At 41.9% G+C, this 21,464-nt stretch overlaps 1 protein-coding gene across 1 annotated transcript in view; it reads right to left on the bottom strand.

Annotated features, from left to right (window-relative positions):
* LOC306770681 (partitioning defective 3 homolog) overlaps positions 1 to 21,464 on the bottom strand; it is a gene marked incomplete at both ends in the record, with an annotated part of 372,575 nt that overhangs the window by 320,015 nt on the left and 31,096 nt on the right. Inside the window, one exon of the mRNA XM_079259581.1 lies at positions 10,146 to 10,247. Within this exon, the coding sequence (XP_079115707.1) occupies positions 10,146 to 10,247 (102 nt within the window). The remainder of the gene's footprint in view (positions 1 to 10,145; positions 10,248 to 21,464) is intronic.

Here is a 21,464-nt window from a genome sequence, read left to right as displayed (position 1 = left end):
CAAGGCGACTTTCAACCTAAAAACACGACAAGGAGACTTTCAACCGAAAAACACGACAAAGCGACTTTCAACAAAAAACACGACAAGGCGACTTTCAACCAAAAAACGCGACAAGGCGACTTTCAACCTAAAAACACGACAAGGCGACTTTCAACCTAAAAACACGACAAGGTGACTTTCAACCTAAAAACACGACAAGGCGACATTCAACCAAAAAACACGACAAGGCGACTTTCAACCTAAAAACACGACAAGGCGACTTTCAACCTAAAAACACGACAAAGCGACTTTCAACCTAAAAACACGACAAAGCGACTTTCAACCTAAAAACACGACAAGGCGACTTTCAACCTAAACACACGACAAGGAGACTTTCAACCGAAAAACACGACAAGACGACTTTCTACCAAAAAACACGACAAGGCGACTTTCAACCTAAAAACACGACAAAGCGATTTTCAACCTAAAAACACGACAAAGCGACTTTCAACCTAAAAACACGACAAGGCGACTTTCAACCTAAAAACACGACAAGGCGACTTTCAACCTAAAAACACGACAAGGCGACTTTCAACCTAAAAACACGACAAGGCGACTTTCAACCTAAAAACACGACAAGACGACTTTCTACCAAAAAACACGACAAAGCGATTTTCAACCTAAAAACACGACAAAGCGACTTTCAACCTAAAAACACGACAAGGCGACTTTCAACCTAAAAACACGACAAGGCGACATTCAACCTAAAAACACGACAAGGCGACTTTCAACCTAAACACACGACAAGGAGACTTTCAACCGAAAAACACGACAAGACGACTTTCTACCAAAAAACACGACAAGGCGACTTTCAACCTAAAAACACGACAAGGAGACTTTCAACCTAAAAACACGACAAGGAGACTTTCAACCGAAAAACACGACAAGGCGACTTTCAACCTAAAAACACGACAAGGAGACTTTCAACCGAAAAACACGACAAGGAGACTTTCAACCTAAAAACACGACAAGGCGACTTTCAACCTAAAAACACGACAAGGCGACTTTCAACCTAAAAACACGACAAGGAGACTTTCAACCGAAAAACACGACAAGGCGACTTTCAACCTAAAAACACGACAAGGAGACTTTCAACCGAAAAACACGACAAGGCGACTTTCAACCTAAAAACACGACAAGGCGACTTTCAACCTAAAAACACGACAAGGCGACTTTCAACCTAAAAACACGACAAGGAGACTTTCAACCAAAAAACACGACAAGGCGACTTTCAACCTAAAAACACGACAAGGAGACTTTCAACCTAAACACACGACAAGGAGACTTTCAACCGAAAAACACGACAAGGAGACTTTCAACCGAAAAACACGACAAGGCGACTTTCAACCTATAAACACGACAAGGCGACTTTCAACCTAAAAACACGACAAGGCGACTTTCAACCGAAAAACACGACAAGGAGACTTTCAACCGAAAAACACGACAAGGCGACTTTCAACCTAAAAACACGACAAGGAGACTTTCAACCGAAAAACACGACAGGGCGACTTTGTCTTGGAGCGCTTTTTGGGGAAAGCCTGGTCTTATTAGGAGAGATGGCATCCATCCCACGTTGGATGGAGCCGCTCTCTTATCTAGCAATATGGACTCTTTTATTAGTCAGCTAAATTGACAACTCAGGGTTGGGACCAGGAGGCAGAATTGTAGTCCTACACACTTTTCTGCAGCTTCCCACCTGCCGCCGCCCACCCAAAACCCCATTCCAACCTTATACAACTCCCCAGCAGTAAGAATTAACCTTAGGTTAACCTATTAACCTTTGAATTCACTTTATTTGATTACTCACTGACCAAAAATAAATTCTACTATAGTAGATGTTTATCAGACAATAATATTACAAAATTTAAACAATCAATTGAATCAATTTTTTCACCTCTACCATGTGTTAGCATGACTGAGAGTCCCCCTTTAAGCCTTACTCCTGCTCAGATTGATCAAGATGCTGATACTATAACAGCTTTAATGCGTACAACCTTGGATAATGTTGCTCCCCTAAAGAAGAAGAAATTAGGTAAGATTATGAAGGCTCCCTGGTTTAATTCCCAGCTTCGAGCTCTAAAACAGGCATCAAGGCGTTTGGAAAACAGATGGCGTTCATCAGGACTAGAGGAGTCTCACTTAACCTGGAAAGAAAGTTTAATCGTATACAAAAAAGCCTTACGTACGGCAAGAACAGCTTATTATTCATCATTGATAGAGGAAAACAAAAACAACCCTCGGTTTCTTTTCAGCACTGTAGCCAGGCTTACTAGGAGCCGGAGCGCTGTGGAGCCATGTATTCCTTTCTCACTTAGCTGTGATGATTTCATGTATTTTTTCAGGAATAAAATTGACACTATTAGTGATCAAATTCACAATACTCTTCCTTCTACCTATAATGTTGAGCCTGTTGTGGTCTGAAGCATCCTTAGAACCAGGATCTGACTTGTGTCTAAATAGTTTCTGTCCTGTCCAACCCTCTGAATTAACTAAAATAATAGCTTCATCTAAACCATCCACCTGTATCTTAGACCCTCTCCCAACGAGCCTCTTTAAGGACATTTTCCCTTTAATTAATACATCACTACTAAATCTTATCAATATGTCTTTAGTGACAGGATATGTACCACAATCATTTAAAACTGCTGTAATCAAGCCTTTACTTAAAAAGCAATCTCTGGATCCAGAGGTGATAGCAAATTATAGACCTATATCTAACCTCCCGTTTATGTCCAAAATTCTGGAGAAAATAGTTTCCGCACAGCTACATCCCCACCTGAGCAGAAATAATTTATGCGAGGAGTTTCAGTCAGGATTTAGAGCTCATCATAGCACTGAGACAGCATTGGTGAAAGTTACTAATGACCTTCTTATGGCCTCAGACAAAGGACTTGTGTCCGTACTTATCTTGCTTGATCTTAGTGCTGCATTTGATACAGTCGATCATAACATTCTGTTACAAAGACTAGAACAGGTGATTGGAATTACAGGTACAGCGTTAAGCTGGTTTAAATCATATTTATCTGATAGACTTCAGTTCGTTCATGTAAATGACAAGTCCTCCTCCCAAACTACAGTAAGTCATGGAGTTCCTCAAGGTTCTGTACTTGGACCAATACTCTTCACGCTATATATGCTCCCTTTAGGCAAAATTATTAGACAGCATGAATAAACTTTCATTGTTATGCAGATGATACTCAAATATACTTATCCTTTAAACAAGATGAAACAAATCAGCCCAATAGGCTACAAAATTGTCTCATAGACATAAAGACTTGGATGTCTAGAAATTTTCTCCTCTTAAACTCAGATAAGACTGAAGTAATTCTCGTTGGATCTGAAAAACTCAGAGCTAAATTCTCCAGTTTTGTAATGAACCTGGATGGCATTACTTTAGCTTCCAGTGCTACAGTGAGAAACCTTGGAGTAATATTTGACCCTGACCTGTCCTTTGGCCCACATAGTAAGCGGGTTACTAAAACAGCCTTCTTTCATTTACATAATATAGCCAAAATTAGGGACATTCTGTCTCGGAGTGATGCAGAAAAACTGGTTCACGCTTTTGTTACTTCGAGACTAGATTACTGTAACTCTCTATTACTGGGCTGTCCTAAATATGCCCTGAAAAGCCTTCAGCTGATCCAGAATTCTGCAGCCAGAGTCCTGACCAGAACCAGCATGAGAGATCATATTTCTCCAGTTTTAGCCTCTCTTCATTGGCTGCCTGTTGAATCTAGAATAGAATTTAAAATCCTTCTCCTTACATATAAAGCCCTCCACAACCAGGCACCACTATATATCAAAGACCTCATTGTTCCTTATATACCAAGCAGAGTACTTCGTTCGCAGACTGCAGGCTTACTTGTGGTTCCTAGAGTCTCAAAGAGCCGAGCAGGAGGCAGAGCCTTTGGTTATCAGGCCCCTCTCTTATGGAATAAGCTCCCAGTTAGTGTTAGGGAAGCAGACACCCTCCCCACCTTTAAGACTAGGCTGAAGACTTATATTTTTGATAAGTCCTATAGCTAGGGATGGTTAGCATCCCTTAGTTATGCTGCTATAGGTTTAGACTGCTGAGGGACATTTCCTGATACACTGAGCTTCTTTCTTTTTCTCTTTATCTCTTTCTTTTACCCCCCCCCCCCCCCCCCCCCCCATAACAGTGTTGCATCATTAACATGTATGTCTCCTGTCTCAGCAGGTCTCCCTGGCCGGGAGTAGCAGTTCCTGTTGTCTGTTGTCTTTCTGTCTGTTGTCTTAAAAGGGAGTTTTTTTTCCTTCCCACTGTCGCCGTGTTCTTGCTCAGGATGGGAGATTGAGTTGGACTTCCAACTCAATCTGTTGGTTTCCTTATATAGGCTGTTATGAATTGGCTTTCATTATGTTTTCGTCTCTGTCTGTAAAGCGTCTTGAGATGGCATTGCCGTGATTTGACGCTATATAAATAAAGTTGAATTGAATTGAAATGAATTGAACCAGAAAAACTGATGCTTCTCTAAGAGCTGAATCTGTGGGCGGAACGACAAGGTTACGTCAGGCCCGGCTGCATATCAGTCCAACCGCCATTCGGGACGGTTCCTCCCCAGAAGACGACCTGTGATCGACACTCTGCGCTCAGGTGGACGGATTTCCTCCGTCTCTCTCTGGACCTGCGAGCTGAACGCAGCCTCCAGATGAATGAATCAGATGAACAAAGAAATGTAGAAATTAATTAATTTAAGCATCATAATCAGGGCCGGACTAAAAGTGCACAGGCCCCTGGGCCCAGATTGTTCCAGGGGCCCCCTTCCCCACTACAACATTGTGAAAACAGTTTGAAACGACATTTCTAACATCTCTCAGCCAGTGCTACGAGTAGCAACACACTGGACACTGTGGTGGAACTACCTAGTTTTTATGTACATTTTGTTTCATGTCCAAACTGCTGGTGTTTTCCCCACATGGGCCCCGAGTGGGCGTGGGCCCCTGGCCTATGCCCATCATGCCCATTGGATAATCCGGCGTTGATCATAATGTTCAGACGGTGTGTTTCTGTGTCAGTTGTTTGATGAAAAGGTTAAGTGGACGCCGTGTTTGACCCTAACGTCAGCCTATCGGAGTCGTGATGGAGGATTCGATGCGTGTCGGCGCTCTCAGGAGGCTTCAGAAACCTGTAACTACGCAGGAGCGGATCCGTCCGATGTGACCTGGAGCGCTTTGCTTTACAGTCAGCTTCGTTTTAAACCGAAGAAGCAACCAGAGAGCTGAATAACATCCCGTTTGTTTAAAGCTTAATGTGGTCGAGACGCTGCAGCAGAACTGAGCTGACGTATAAAAACTCGGACGAAGTCCTTCGGTTTGAACCTTCCTCAGCAGAAAGTCCAGGATGATGCTGAGAAGCCTCGTTGCCACGGCGCTCGCATCGTCTGCTCTTTAAAACATTAAGAATCGGACTCAGCTTTGATTCCAGATGAATCGGAGCAGGGAGACAAAGGGAGTAATTAGTCCTTCATGTCCCGCCGCAGGTTGCGGTACCGATGGGGGGGTTGTGGGGGGGGTTGGCTGCTGGGACTCCACTCCAGCCACGGCTAATTTCACTCGCTGCTTGATCCCGACCCAATCAGGTGCCCACTTGGCAACCGACTGCCGTTGCCATGGTAACCCCAGCTTCAGGGGCCAAAGAAGGTGCCAACTGTCACAGAGCACAAACCACAGGGCCGATGATGATGATGATGATGAGGATAATGATGAGGATGAGGATGGTTAGAAGAAGCAGAAATGAGGGGAAGAGTCACATCTGGAGCGTTTATAAACATATTTTCTTGTTTTTTGGGTAAATTCTGAGTTTTAGTTGAATAAATGAGCTTTTATGTGTAAATGTGAGGCAGGTGGTCTGCTGTCATTACTGAGGGCGCAGCGCCTCCCTGTGGTTCCCTGCTGGCATTACACCTTCTGATTTTCCATCTGCTTCTCAACAAGCTGCTTTTTCTGTTAATAAGCGGAAGATTCCCCATTCAGATGAATTTATCTCAGCTGTTAATGAAGCTCCTGGGACTCCTCACATCATATCCACTTATTTCTATTTTCCACTGCTTCTTCTGCAGGATGGGGGGTAACATGCAGCTCCAACCTGGTTGCACGAACCTAAAACTAAAATGAAACTTAATTATTCCACAGATTTCATATTTTAGGACGACAGCGGCTTTTTGTTACAAGCCTTCCTCCATAATGACATTCACTGCTGGGCACCACAGATTTAATTCCCTGCAGCTTATAATTAGACCCACATCCCAGAATTTACTGCAAATGAAGAGAAGTTTGAAGTAATCGAAGGTTAAGTTGCTTTTTGCAGTTGGAACAACATTATGATCGCTGCTGTAATGGCCAATTTTCCCAAACACCATTAAAGTTTCCTCTAATTTGGTCTAATTGGCCGTATTACAGGCACTTTGTCTGCTTTACGGCCTCGCTGCAGCGGCTCCAGATTGTCAAGTTTTTATACCAGCTTCTAACCAGGACTGGTTTTAATTGTCGCGTTGCCATCTGCTGTGGATGGTCGCTCTCTGACAGCCGTTTCACGCCATCATCAGTGTTTCGCTGTAGCATCAGTGTTTTCCACCACGAGACGTTTTTATGTCACCTGACGTGTCCTGATTCTGTAAGGACCCCCCATCATCACACTACCACTGGATATAAATAATAACATTCTGTTTCACAACATCCAGAGGAAGAATTCAGAATCGTTAGGGAAAATCTGAGAAATTTGTAAAAATCAAACATTAAAGCAGATAAAATGCAAAAAGGAAAAAAAATCAAGTAACAGAAATGTCAAGGAGTTACGAAAGAATTAAATGGAATTATTTTTAAAAAAATATTGAAATATATAATTGAATCAAATGTATTTAATACATATTAAATTAAATTAAATTAAATTAAATTGTTTGTCAAACAGTAAAATAAAATAAACAAATAAAAGACAACTAAAATATACAATTAAAAAAATCCAATAAAATAATTGCATAAAAATCTAAATACAATGTTAAAAAAAACAAAAAAAAACAATATGTTGCGAAAATAATAAATAGAAAAGGACTGCAATAAAATAATATACTTTTCGTTATAAAAAAATATATAAAACATTCAATGACTGAAGATTAACAATAAATAATGATGAAATATTACAGATTTATTAAATAGTTTGATTAAAAATAAATTTAATTTTTAAAAAGCAAAAATAACTAAATTGGTTTTATTTTCATGTTGTTGTTTTTTTTCCATTTTCTCTCCTAAAATACAGTTTGTTGATTTTTTTCACATGGAACTAAATTTACAGCTCATTTAATACCAACAACAGTAAAATAAATAAAATCAAATGTGTCTATTGATTACAGTTTGAAATTAGATTTTTATAATATAATAATAATAACAATAACAATAATAATAATAATAATAACAATAACAATAACAATAATAATAATAATATTAATAAACAAACCTCCTTTTATTTTAAAGAGGGTTTTTTTTTCTCAGATCTTAATCTCCCAAATGATGAATTATTCCATATTTCAGCCAGAAGAGGGCGGTGTTGCACCAGATCAAGCTCATCAATAAAACTGTAACAGATGATGGAATGTTGTCATGACGATGAGAGACGAACAGGCTGCAGCTTGAAGCAGCTCAGTGACGGCATGGGAATGATATGCGAGTGATATCACACACACACACACACACACACACACACACACACACACACACACACACACACACAGGTGTCTTGTCAGTTTCCTAACAAAACGTACGACATCATCCTCATCATCATCTTCATCCTTTTACTTTCACATGAGGCGAAAGCGAGCCGTGAAAGGAGAAAGTCGGATTCAGGAAGAAGCGTGTAAACGTGACGTTTTCTGGTCATGTGACCTTCAGGGTCGGACAGGAAACGAGCAACACGTTAGCAGCTTTTTATTTATCCGACCTGTTTTATGACGTCATTCTTTTACCTGTCCCTAAAGTCACAAACAAAACTTACTTCTCTGATTTATTTTCTTTTAGTCTCTTTAATCTTCTTTATTTTAAGATAATTATTTTTCCTCGCAGCCAAACTTTGGAAAAACTGGATTTAATGTCAAAGTTGTTGTAGAATTATGTCCTTTTTTATCTGAAAAAACCTTCTTTTTATGCGTTTCTATTCCGTTTTAGTTTTATTTTACGCATCAACGTCGTTTTTAGGAACTTCCTGTTGCTTTTTTTTTTTTCTCCATGTTTTGTTGTTTTGCATCCAAACATCCAGTCTGAAAACATCACCATGATTAGCTCAACGTGAGCTTTGGTGTGAGCGTCTCTGCATGCAGGCGATGATATCAGGCCAAAACAGGCCTTTCTCTCTCAGCTTCAGCCGGTTTACTGTACACAGCTGATACGTGACTAAATCCTCCAGAATAAAGCCGCGCTGTGGGCTTGTCTGGACCTGGACCAGGAACAAGCCTCCAGTTGATGGGGAGAACTGGTCAGACTGGCTTTGCTTCCACAGCGGTGCATGCACACAAGAAGAGCAACACCCACATGGTGAGATAAACTCATTCATAAACACGCATGTACAGAGCGGTTCCGCCTGAATCTTCCAGGTGAGCTCTGCGCAACAGAAAAGCAGCAACTAAACAGGAGAAAAGCAGTTTCGCAGCTTTATGACCAGATTCTGAGCTACATGTCAAAACATACAGAAAATTAAATCAGAAGCTGCATAAAAACATCAATAAAAGCCAAAAAGTTAAACGTTTCTATTGCAGTGAGGATGCAATGAGGCCAAACAGCCAGCAGGGGGAGCAGCTAGAACAAACAGGTGGAAAAAGGAGAAAATATGAGATATGCTGACCAGTAAACAAGCTTTAGTTCTCCTTAAAAGCTTCTTTTTATTATTACTTCTTTGTGTTTTTCTGCAAAAGGCTGCAGAGACCAGAGGGGGAAAGTAAAAAGGGAGAAAGGAGAGTTTTCAGGCAGCAGGTGCAGAACAGCTGCTTCCCTCTGATCCAAGCTGATGCGTAACCATGACACCTACCAGTCATTATCAGGTGTCTGCATGCACACACACATACACTCTATTTCTGTCAAACAGCATCTGTCATCAGACAAACCACAGATTCACATCTGCAAACCTGAGACCTACACGGACTTCTGCAGCAAACGGATTCACTGGTTTCAGAAGGTAAAATGTGATGATTCACAGGAAGTACGAACAGATAATCATCACTGCACTTCAGAAAAAAAACAAATATTTCTTTTTAACATGGAAACGACAAAAAGGACGAGAAACAAACAGCAGAGGATCAACAAATAAATTAAACGGAAAATTTAAGTAAAAAACAAATTAAAGATTTAAGGAAATAATATTGAATAATGTAATAATAATAATATCGTATTGTTTTTATTTCTATATTTATATTATTCAACATATATTAAACTATAATAAATATATAATAAACTAAATAAGATCATATATAAAAAAAAATCAAATTAAAACTCAGATTAGACCATATTTAAATTAAATTAAAATTAGATTTTTTTTCTTTTAAATATCTATGATAATTCAAATAAGAAATTTTTTTTTAAAAAAAAGAGATCAAAACTGTATAAAAAAATATATAGAAATAAATTGTTCATTCTAAAAAAATATATAATAAATAATAAATAAATATAAATATATAAAAATGAATAAAAACTAATAATTAAATTGAAATTAAGGTTCAATAAAATAAGATCAAATAAATAAATAAATAAATAAAAACATCAAAATGCGTGAAATGACCCACAATATCTGAACATGTTAAAAATAAAATCTCTGGACCATCAAGCAGAATGAAACCTGGTTGTGGAACGTAACCCGGTTCTCCAAACAGGCACAAAGTTCTGAGAGGAACCAAAAACTGACAGAACTGGGAGACTCGTGTAGTCAGGACTGTTCCCATGGGAACAAAGAGGTTGGGGGAAATGGCTCCCTGTTGGGGTAGTGGGTGGTGTTACATCCTAATGTGTCTGAACCACATGCAGGCCACCTGAAATGGTCTGAAAACCAATGATCCAACTCCGTTTCTGCTCGGAACGTCTCCGAGACGACGGCGGCGGCGTTCACTCACCCTGTCTTTGTCATCCACCACATCACTCAGCATGTCATCCAGGTCCAAAATGCCTCCATCTGCATGCTCCAGCCTGTGCACCTGAACCCAGTAGCCGGGGTCCTGGGGAGGCAAAGACAGGGGGGGGGTTAGCGTTGTGATGACATCTGCTGTATTTGCAGCATACGGTGAGGATTTGCAGCATTATGCCAGTAAAGCCATGTCACATATGAGCGTTGCCAGGAGAAACGAATTAACAGCTTCTGTCTCCTCAGGAATCAGCTGATCCAGTCACCACGTGCTTCATATTACGATCCCACCGGCTGGCACGCCATGGCGCCAACATGGTTATAGACAGAAACCATGACAGCAGTTATGAAATGTTTTAATCTCCTGCTGGACAACCTGCAGGCCCAACATATGGCTCAGATTGGAAGGATTTAGGGTTTTCACGTAGAAAACATAAAAATATGCTGAAACTCTACATTGATTACGCTTAAGGTGGTATTCAGACACAAAGTGGTTTCTTCATCATCATCATCTTCAGGTAAAAGTAACTGCTGTCGTCTGCTCTGCATCAACCAGCAGGTTAATAACAGCAGATCAGTTTAGTGTTCAGGAGACTGTTTCAGTTATGACGTTACACCAAGTCCCAGTCTGGTGAGAAACCCTGGTTAACTTAGTCCCAGTCTGGTGAGAAGCCCTGGTTAACTTAGTCTCAATCTGGTGAGAAACCCTGGTTAACTTAGTCCCAGTATGGTGAGAAACCCTGGTTAACTTAGTCCCAGTCTGGTGAGAAACCCTGGTTAACTTAGTCCCACTCTGGTGAGAAACTCCGGTTAACTTCGTCCCACTCTGGTGAGAAACTCTGGTTAACTTCGTCCCACTCTGGTGAGAAACTCTGGTTAACTTAGTCCCAGTCTGGTGAGAAACCCTGGTTAACTTAGTCCTAGTCTAGTCAGAAACCCTGGTTAACTTAGTCCCAGTCTGGTGAGAAACCCTGGTTAACTTAGTTCCAGTCTGGTGAGAAACCCTGGTTAACTTAGTCCCAGTCTGGTAAGAAACTCCGGTTAACTTAGTCCCAGTCAGGTGAGAAACCCTGGTTAACTTAGTCCTAGTCTAGTCAGAAACCCTGGTTAACTTAGTCCCAGTCTGGTGAGAAACCCTGGTTAACTTAGTTCCAGTCTGGTGAGAAACCCTGGTTAACTTAGTCCCACTCTGGTGAGAAACCCTGGTTAACTTAGTTCCAGTCTGGTGAGAAACCCTGGTTAACTTACTCCCAGTCTGGTAAGAAACTCCGGTTAACTTAGTCCCTGTCTGGTGAGAAACCCTGGTTAACTTAGTCCCAGTCAGGTGAGAAACCCTGGTTAACTTAGTCCCAGTCTAGTCAGAAACCCTGGTTAACTTAGTCCCAGTCTAGTCAGAAACCCTGGTTAACTTAGTCTCAGTCTGGTGAGAAACCCTGGTTAACTTAGTCCCAGTCTGGTGAGAAACTCCGGTTAACTTAGTCCCAGTCTGGTGAGAAACCCTGGTTAACTTAGTCCCAGTCTGGTGAGAAACTCCGGTTAACTTAGTCCCAGTCTGGTGAGAAACCCTGGTTAACTTAGTCTCAGTCTGGTGAGAAACCCTGGTTAACTTAGTCCCAGTCTGGTGAGAAACCCTGGTTAACTTAGTCCCAGTCTGGTGAGAAACTCCGGTTAACTTAGTCCCACTCTGGTGAGAAACCCTGGTTAACTTAGTCCCAGTCTGGTGAGAAACCCTGGTTAACTTAGTCCCAGTCTGGTGAGAAACTCCGGTTAACTTAGTCCCACTCTGGTGAGAAACCCTGGTTAACTTAGTCTCAGTCTGGTGAGAAACCCTTGTTAACTTAGTCCTAGTCTAGTCAGAAACCCTGGTTAACTTAGTCCCAGTCTGGTGAGAAACCCTGGTTAACTTAGTCCCACTCTGGTGAGAAACTCTGGTTAACTTCGTCCCACTCTGGTGAGAAACTCTGGTTACCTTAGTCCCAGTCTGGTGAGAAACCCTGGTTAACTTAGTCCTAGTCTAGTCAGAAACCCTGGTTAACTTAGTCCCAGTCTGGTGAGAAACCCTGGTTAACTTAGTCCCAGTCTGGTAAGAAACTCCGGTTAACTTAGTCCCACTCTGGTGAGAAACCCTGGTTAACTTAGTCCCAGTCAGGTGAGAAACCCTGGTTAACTTAGTCCTAGTCTGGTGAGAAACCCTGGTTAACTTAGTTCCAGTCTAGTCAGAAACCCTGGTTAACTTAGTCCCACTCTGGTGAGAAACCCTGGTTAACTTAGTTCCAGTCTGGTGAGAAACCCTGGTTAACTTACTCCCAGTCTGGTAAGAAACTCCGGTTAACTTAGTCCCTGTCTGGTGAGAAACCCTGGTTAACTTAGTCCCAGTCAGGTGAGAAACCCTGGTTAACTTAGTCCCAGTCTAGTCAGAAACCCTGGTTAACTTAGTCCCAGTCTAGTCAGAAACCCTGGTTAACTTAGTCTCAGTCTGGTGAGAAACCCTGGTTAACTTAGTCCCAGTCTGGTGAGAAACTCCGGTTAACTTAGTCCCAGTCTGGTGAGAAACCCTGGTTAACTTAGTCCCAGTCTGGTGAGAAACTCCGGTTAACTTAGTCCCAGTCTGGTGAGAAACCCTGGTTAACTTAGTCTCAGTCTGGTGAGAAACCCTGGTTAACTTAGTCCCAGTCTGGTGAGAAACCCTGGTTAACTTAGTCCCAGTCTGGTGAGAAACTCCGGTTAACTTAGTCCCACTCTGGTGAGAAACCCTGGTTAACTTAGTCCCAGTCTGGTGAGAAACCCTGGTTAACTTAGTCCCAGTCTGGTGAGAAACTCCGGTTAACTTAGTCCCACTCTGGTGAGAAACTCCAGTTAACTTCGTCCCACTCTGGTGAGAAACTCTGGTTAACTTAGTCCCAGTCTGGTGAGAAACCCTGGTTAACTTAGTCCCAGTCTGGTGAGAAACCCTGGTTAACTTAGTCCTAGTCTAGTCAGAAACCCTGGTTAACTTAGTCTCAATCTGGTGAGAAACCCTGGTTAACTTAGTCCCAGTATGGTGAGAAACCCTGGTTAACTTAGTCCCAGTCTGGTGAGAAACCCTGGTTAACTTAGTCCCACTCTGGTGAGAAACTCCGGTTAACTTCGTCCCACTCTGGTGAGAAACTCTGGTTAACTTCGTCCCACTCTGGTGAGAAACTCTGGTTAACTTAGTCCCAGTCTGGTGAGAAACCCTGGTTAACTTAGTCCTAGTCTAGTCAGAAACCCTGGTTAACTTAGTCCCAGTCTGGTGAGAAACCCTGGTTAACTTAGTTCCAGTCTGGTGAGAAACCCTGGTTAACTTAGTCCCAGTCTGGTAAGAAACTCCGGTTAACTTAGTCCCTGTCTGGTGAGAAACCCTGGTTAACTTAGTCCCAGTCAGGTGAGAAACCCTGGTTAACTTAGTCCTAGTCTAGTCAGAAACCCTGGTTAACTTAGTCCCAGTCTGGTGAGAAACCCTGGTTAACTTAGTTCCAGTCTGGTGAGAAACCCTGGTTAACTTAGTCCCAGTCTGGTGAGAAACCCTGGTTAACTTAGTCCCACTCTGGTGAGAAACCCTGGTTAACTTAGTTCCAGTCTGGTGAGAAACCCTGGTTAACTTACTCCCAGTCTGGTAAGAAAGTCCGGTTAACTTAGTCCCTGTCTGGTGAGAAACCCTGGTTAACTTAGTCCCAGTCAGGTGAGAAACCCTGGTTAACTTAGTCCCAGTCTAGTCAGAAACCCTGGTTAACTTAGTCCCAGTCTAGTCAGAAACCCTGGTTAACTTAGTCTCAGTCTGGTGAGAAACCCTGGTTAACTTAGTCCCAGTCTGGTGAGAAACTCCGGTTAACTTAGTCCCACTCTGGTGAGAAACCCTGGTTAACTTAGTCTCAGTCTGGTGAGAAACCCTGGTTAACTTAGTCCTAGTCTAGTCAGAAACCCTGGTTAACTTAGTCCCAGTCTGGTGAGAAACTCCGGTTAACTTAGTCCCAGTCTGGTGAGAAACCCTGGTTAACTTAGTCTCAGTCTGGTGAGAAACCCTGGTTAACTTAGTCCCACTCTGGTGAGAAACCCTGGTTAACTTAGTCTCAGTCTGGTGAGAAACCCTGGTTAACTTAGTCCCGGTCTGGTAAGAAACCCTGGTTAACTTAGTCCCAGTCTGGTGAGAAACCCTGGTTAACTTAGTCTCAGTCTGGTGAGAAACCCTGGTTAACTTAGTCCCAGTCTGGTGAGAAACCCTGGTTAACTTAGTCCCACTCTGGTGAGAACCCCTGGTTAACTTAGTCCTAGTCTAGTCAGAAACCCTGGTTAACTTAGTCTCAGTCTGGTGAGAAACCCTGGTTAACTTACTCCCAGTCTGGTGAGAAACTCCGGTTTACTTAGTCCCACTCTGGTGAGAAACCCTGGTTAACTTAGTCCCAGTCTGGTGAGAAACCCTGGTTAACTTAGTCCTAGTCTAGTCAGAAACCCTGGTTAACTTAGTCCCAGTCTGGTGAGAAACCCTGGTTAACTTAGTTCCAGTCTGGTGAGAAACCCTGGTTAACTTAGTCCCAGTCTGGTAAGAAACTCCGGTTAACTTAGTCCCTGTCTTGTGAGAAACCCTGGTTAACTTAGTCCCAGTCAGGTGAGAAACCCTGGTTAACTTAGTCCCAGTCTAGTCAGAAACCCTGGTTAACTTAGTCCCAGTCTGGTGAGAAACCCTGGTTAACTTAGTCCCAGTCTGGTGAGAAACCCTGGTTAACTTAGTCCCAGTCTGGTGAGAAACTCTGGTTAACTTAGTCCTAGTCTAGTCAGAAACCCTGGTTAACTTAGTCCCAGTCTGTTGAGAAACCCTGGTTAACTTAGTTCCAGTCTGGTGAGAAACCCTGGTTAACTTAGTCCCAGTCTGGTAAGAAACTCCGGTTAACTTAGTCCCAGTCTGGTGAGAAACCCTGGTTAACTTAGTCCCAGTCAGGTGAGAAACCCTGGTTAACTTAGTCCCAGTCTAGTCAGAAACCCTGGTTAACTTAGTCCCAGTCTAGTCAGAAACCCTGGTTAACTTAGTCTCAGTCTGGTGAGAAACCCTGGTTAACTTAGTCCCAGTCTGGTGAGAAACTCCGGTTAACTTAGTCCCAGTCTGGTGAGAAACCCTGGTTAACTTAGTCCCACTCTGGTGAGAAACCCTGGTTAACTTAGTCTCAGTCTGGTGAGAAACCCTGGTTAACTTAGTCCCACTCTGGTGAGAAACCCTGGTTAACTTAGTCCCAGTCTGGTGAGAAACCCTGGTTAACTTAGTCCCACTCTGGTGAGAAACCCTGGTTAACTTAGTCTCAGTCTGGTGAGAAACCCTGGTTAACTTAGTCCCAGTCTGGTGAGAAACCCTGGTTAACTTAGTCCCACTCTGGTGAGAAACTCCGGTTAACTTAGTCCCAGTCTGGTGAGAAACCCTGGTTAACTTAGTCTCAGTCTGGTGAGAAACCCTGGTTAACTTAGTCCCACTCTGGTGAGAAACTCCGGTTAACTTAGTCCCACTCTGGTGAGAAACCCTGGTTAACTTAGTCCCAGTCTGGTGAGAAACCCTGGTTAACTTAGTCCCACTCTGGTGAGAAACCCTGGTTAACTTAGTCCCAGTCTGGTGAGAAACCCTGGTTAACTTAGTCCCAGTCTGGTGAGAAACTCCGGTTAACTTAGTCCCAGTCTGGTGAGAAACCCTGGTTAACTTAGTCCCAGTCTGGTGAGAAACCCTGGTTAACTTAGTCCCACTCTGGTGAGAAACCCTGGTTAACTTAGTCCCAGTCTGGTGAGAAACCCTGGTTAACTTAGTCCCAGTCTGGTGAGAAACTCCGGTTAACTTAGTCCCAGTCTGGTGAGAAACCCTGGTTAACTTAGTCTCAGTCTGGTGAGAAACCCTGGTTAACTTAGTCCCAGTCTGGTGAGAAACCCTGGTTAACTTAGTCCCAGTCTGGTGAGAAACTCCGGTTAACTTAGTCCCACTCTGGTGAGAAACCCTGGTTAACTTAGTCCTAGTCTAGTCAGAAACCCTGGTTAACTTCGTCCCACTCTGGTGAGAAATGTAAGATTTTCGTGTTTCTTCTCGTCGTCTCTACGTCGTGTGATGTCCTGCCTTCTGCAGCTCTGTGGTCAGACGTTATGGCTGCGGTTTAGACTAAATCTCCACATGCTGCTTTTGCAGAAGAAGAGAAGGAAAGACATATTGAAGGTTGATAAGTAGTTACCAGGTTAATCACAAACAACCAGTTCAGCATGGTGGGATGTTGGTTTGTCTTGGTTGGAAAACAAAGTTGTGGATTTTTTTAAAATATTTCATTAAACTACACCTTTAGATTTCTTATCATAATTATAGAGGCAGAAAAATAAAGACAAGGTCATAAATAAATACAGCAATAATAATCAGGTAGAAATGGGCCAAAATAATTGTTAAAACAAATTTTGTTTTGTTCTTTGTAATTCATTTATTAATGATAGATTTATTTGAATTTAATTAATAACATTTCAGTAATGTTACAGGTAATTAAATTATAATAAATTAAAGTGGCTGTAATGTGAATTATGCGATGCTTTTATCTCAGACAACAAAAAAACTTGAAAAACAATAATAACAATAATAAACAGCGCAAAGCAAAGTAATACTGTAATTAATTCATTTAAATGCATCACTAATCAATTAAAAATGGACATAAATTAAAAAAATAATTCCTTAAATTATGATTTATTTTAATTTAAATATTTCATTTTTAATCATTTTTTAAATTTCAATGTATTTTTCTGAAACTGAAAAACATTTAAATTACTTTGTTTAATTAATTGTTTTTTTTTTATTTTTAATAAATAAATGAGTTTTGTGTTCATTTATTTTTTATTTCAAATTAAAATGGATCAATAGCACAATGAAGCAGATGACTCATTTATCTATGTATTGTTGTATTTCCTGTTGCAATAAATTAAACGATTTTGATTATTTAATCTGTTTTATGATCAATTAATGTCACATTTTTACACTTTTACTTTTTACTTCTTACTTCAGTGTGTTTATCAATTAATGATTTTATTTAATAAATGATCTTGTGACATGATCAAATAAATAATAACACAGTGGATTACTTACATAATGCTATAATTTATGTATTTCATTGACTTTTCTTCCTTCATACCACAAGAAAAAGAAGAGAAAACCAAGAAGAAGACAGCGTTAATCTACCCTTCCTGTTCAGGGTCGTCATGGTGACGTCAAACTGACCCTCGGCAGCGAGCAGCAAAACGCCGCCAGGTCTGGCGAAGATTCATCCAGACTAGTTCCTCACATGGATTATCAGGAATAAATATGATGATGAGAAAAGCTCAGAAAAACAAGTTAATCTCAGGAAAGCAGCTGAGATGGGAGGAACGGCTGCTGACATCTGCCTCGGCCCGAACAACGTCGACCCTTCCTCCTCCAGCAGAAAAAACACTTTAACATCTCGTTTCGAAGACTGGCAGCTGATGGCGACCCAGACGGACGCGGCGAGATGTTTCAGCGTCGCCGACGACCACGAGAAGCTCCTCAGGCAGGGGCGTTTCCAGAAAGCTGCGACTCCACTACGTTTCAGGTGAAACGCTGCAGTGTCTTCACCAGGCCTGAAGGTGGCGCTGGCATAACCAGTGAGCACGCTCAGAAGCAAACCACCGGCTGTGAGGAAGCAGCGGTTCTGGTTCCAGTTTCTTGGTGCCTTCTGGTGAACCGGCCCACGTTCACACCAGCCGAACCAGAACCGAAACGGGATAAACGTCAACATGTTGGAGATCTGCTGGTTTAACCTCCGGCTTCACGAAATAATTATAATCACAGCACTGACGACCAACATTTTAACTGGTTGCTAGGCAACAACGCAGGTGATCACAACGTCCAGTTTCTGTTTTCTTTCTTTACCTTCCGGACTTTTTCATGATGTCATTCTTACCGGTTTTTCTACTTTTTGTTTCTTTACGTAGAAACAACTTCGTCCGTTTAAAACGTCGCTGGCCTCATCCTTCCATGCAGCTTTTATGTTGCTATGGTTACGTCAGGTCATCCACTGGGGAAGCGCTGAGTTCAGAGTTCACTTCCACGTTCTGACACCAGAAATGCTGGACTCTCCAAACCCAGGACCCGGACCCGGACCCGGACCTGGACCAGGAGGGCCGGAGTCCTGCAGGTGTTGCAGGCGTGTTTCTCAGGGACACCTGCAACATCTCACGCCTAAAGGACCCTGGCTCATCATCATCCGCCGCTTCATCATCATCATCATCATCATCATCATCATCATCATCATCATCTGCAGCTTCATCATCATCATCATCATCATCCGCCGCTTCATCATCATCATCATCATCATCTGCAGCTTCATCATCATCATCATCATCATCTGCAGCTTCATCATCATCATCATCTACAGCTTCATCATCATCATCATCATCTCCAGCTTCATCATCATCATCATCATCATCTACAGCTTCATCATCATCATCATCATCTCCAGCTTCATCATCATCATCTCCAGCTTCATCATCATCATCATCATCATCTCCAGCTTCATCATCATCATCATCATCTCCAGCTTCATCATCATCATCATCATCTCCAGCTTCATCATCATCATCATCTGCAGCTCCAGCTTCATCATCATCATCATCATCGTCATCATCTCCAGCTTCATCATCATCATCATCTCCAGCTTCATCATCATCTCCAGCTTCATCATCATCATCATCTCCAGCTTCATCATCATCATCATCTCCAGCTTCATCATCATCATCATCATCATCTCCAGCTTCATCATCATCATCATCATCATCATCATCTGCAGCTTCATCATCATCTCCAGCTTCATCATCATCATCTCCAGCTTCATCATCATCATCATCTCCAGCTTCATCATCATCATCTCCAGCTTCATCATCATCATCATCATCGTCATCATCTGCAGCTTCATCATCATCTCCAGCTTCATCATCATCATCTCCAGCTTCATCATCATCATCATCATCATCACCATCTCCAGCTTCATCATCATCATCATCTCCAGCTTCATCATCATCATCTCCAGCTTCATCATCATCATCATCATCATCATCATCTGCAGCTTCATCATCATCATCATCTCCAGCTTCATCATCATCATCATCTCCAGCTTCATCATCATCATCTCCAGCTTCATCATCATCATCTCCAGCTTCATCATCATCATCATCATCATCATCTCCAGCTTCATCATCATCATCTCCAGCTTCATCATCATCATCATCATCATCATCTCCAGCTTCATCATCATCATCATCATCATCTCCATCTTCATCATCATCATCATCATCATCATCTGCAGCTCCAGCTTCATCATCATCATCATCATCTCCAGCTTCATCATCATCATCATCATCTCCAGCTTCATCATCATCATCATCGTCATCATCTCCAGCTTCATCATCTCCAGCTTCATCATCATCATCATCATCTCCAGCTTCATCATCATCATCATCATCATCATCTCCAGCTTCATCATCATCATCTCCAGCTTCATCATCATCATCATCATCTCCAGCTTCATCATCATCATCATCTCCAGCTTCATCATCATCATCATCATCTCCAGCTTCATCATCATCATCTCCAGCTTCATCATCATCATCATCTCCAGCTTCATCATCATCATCTCCAGCTTCATCATCATCATCATCATCATCATCTCCAGCTTCATCATCATCATCATCATCATCTCCAGCTTCATCATCATCATCATCATCTCCAGCTTCATCATCATCTCCAGCTTCATCATCATCATCATCTCCATCTTCATCATCATCATCTCCAGCTTCATCATCATCATCATCATCTCCAGCTTCATCATCATCATCATCTCCAGCTTCATCATCATCATCATCTCCAGCTTCATCATCATCTCCAGCTTCATCATCATCATCTCCAGCTTCATCATCATCATCTCCAGCTTCATCATCATCTCCAGCTTCATCATCATCATCTCCAGCTTCATCATCATCTCCAGCTTCATCATCATCATCATCATCATCTCCAGCTTCATCATCATCATCATCATCTCCAGCTTCATCATCATCATCATCATCATCTCCATCTTCATCATCATCATCTCCAGCTTCATCATCATCATCATCTCCAGCTTCATCATCATCATCATCATCATCTCCAACTTCATCATCATCATCATCATCATCATCATCTCCAGCTTCATCATCATCATCATCTCCAGCTTCATCATCATCATCATCATCATCTCCAGCTTCATCATCATCATCATCATCATCATCATCATCTCCAGCTTCATCATCATCATCTGCAGCTTCATCATCATCATCATCTCCATCTTCATCATCATCATCTCCAGCTTCATCATCATCATCATCATCTCCAGCTTCATCATCATCTCCAGCTTCATCATCATCATCATCTGCAGCTTCATCATCATCATCATCTCCATCTTCATCATCATCATCATCTCCAGCTTCATCATCATCTCCATCTTCATCATCATCATCATCTCCAGCTTCATCATCATCATCATCTCCATCTTCATCATCATCATCTCCAGCTTCATCATCATCATCATCATCTCCAGCTTCATCATCATCATCATCTCCATCTTCATCATCATCATCTCCATCTTCATCATCATCATCTCCAGCTTCATCATCATCATCATCTCCAGCTTCATCATCATCATCATCATCTCCAGCTTCATCATCATCATCATCTGCAGCTTCATCATCATCATCATCTCCAGCTTCATCATCATCATCATCTCCATCTTCATCATCATCATCATCATCATCATCATCATCTGCAGCTTCATCATCATCATCATCTGCAGCTTCATCATCATCATCATCTCCAGCTTCATCATCATCATCTGCAGCTTCATCATCATCATCTCCAGCTTCATCATCATCATCATCTCCATCTTCATCATCATCTCCAGCTTCATCATCATCATCATCTCCAGCTTCATCATCATCATCATCTCCATCTTCATCATCATCATCTCCAGCTTCATCATCATCATCTCCAGCTTCATCATCATCATCATCTCCAGCTTCATCATCATCATCATTATCTCCAGCTTCATCATCATCATCATCTCCAGCTTCATCATCATCATCATCTCCATCTTCATCATCATCATCATCTCCAGTTTCATCATCATCATCATCATCATCATCTCCAGCTTCATCATCATCATCTCCAGCTTCATCATCATCATCATCTCCAGCTTCATCATCATCATCATCTCCAGTTTCATCATCATCATCATCATCATCATCTCCA

The sequence above is a fragment of the Telmatherina bonti genome (assembly GCF_933228915.1).
Source record: "Telmatherina bonti genome assembly, chromosome: 20".
NCBI classification, from domain to species: domain Eukaryota; kingdom Metazoa; phylum Chordata; class Actinopteri; order Atheriniformes; family Telmatherinidae; genus Telmatherina; species Telmatherina bonti.
Note: the sequence above shows the minus strand (reverse complement) of the source record. Positions and strands in the feature narration are given on the sequence as shown.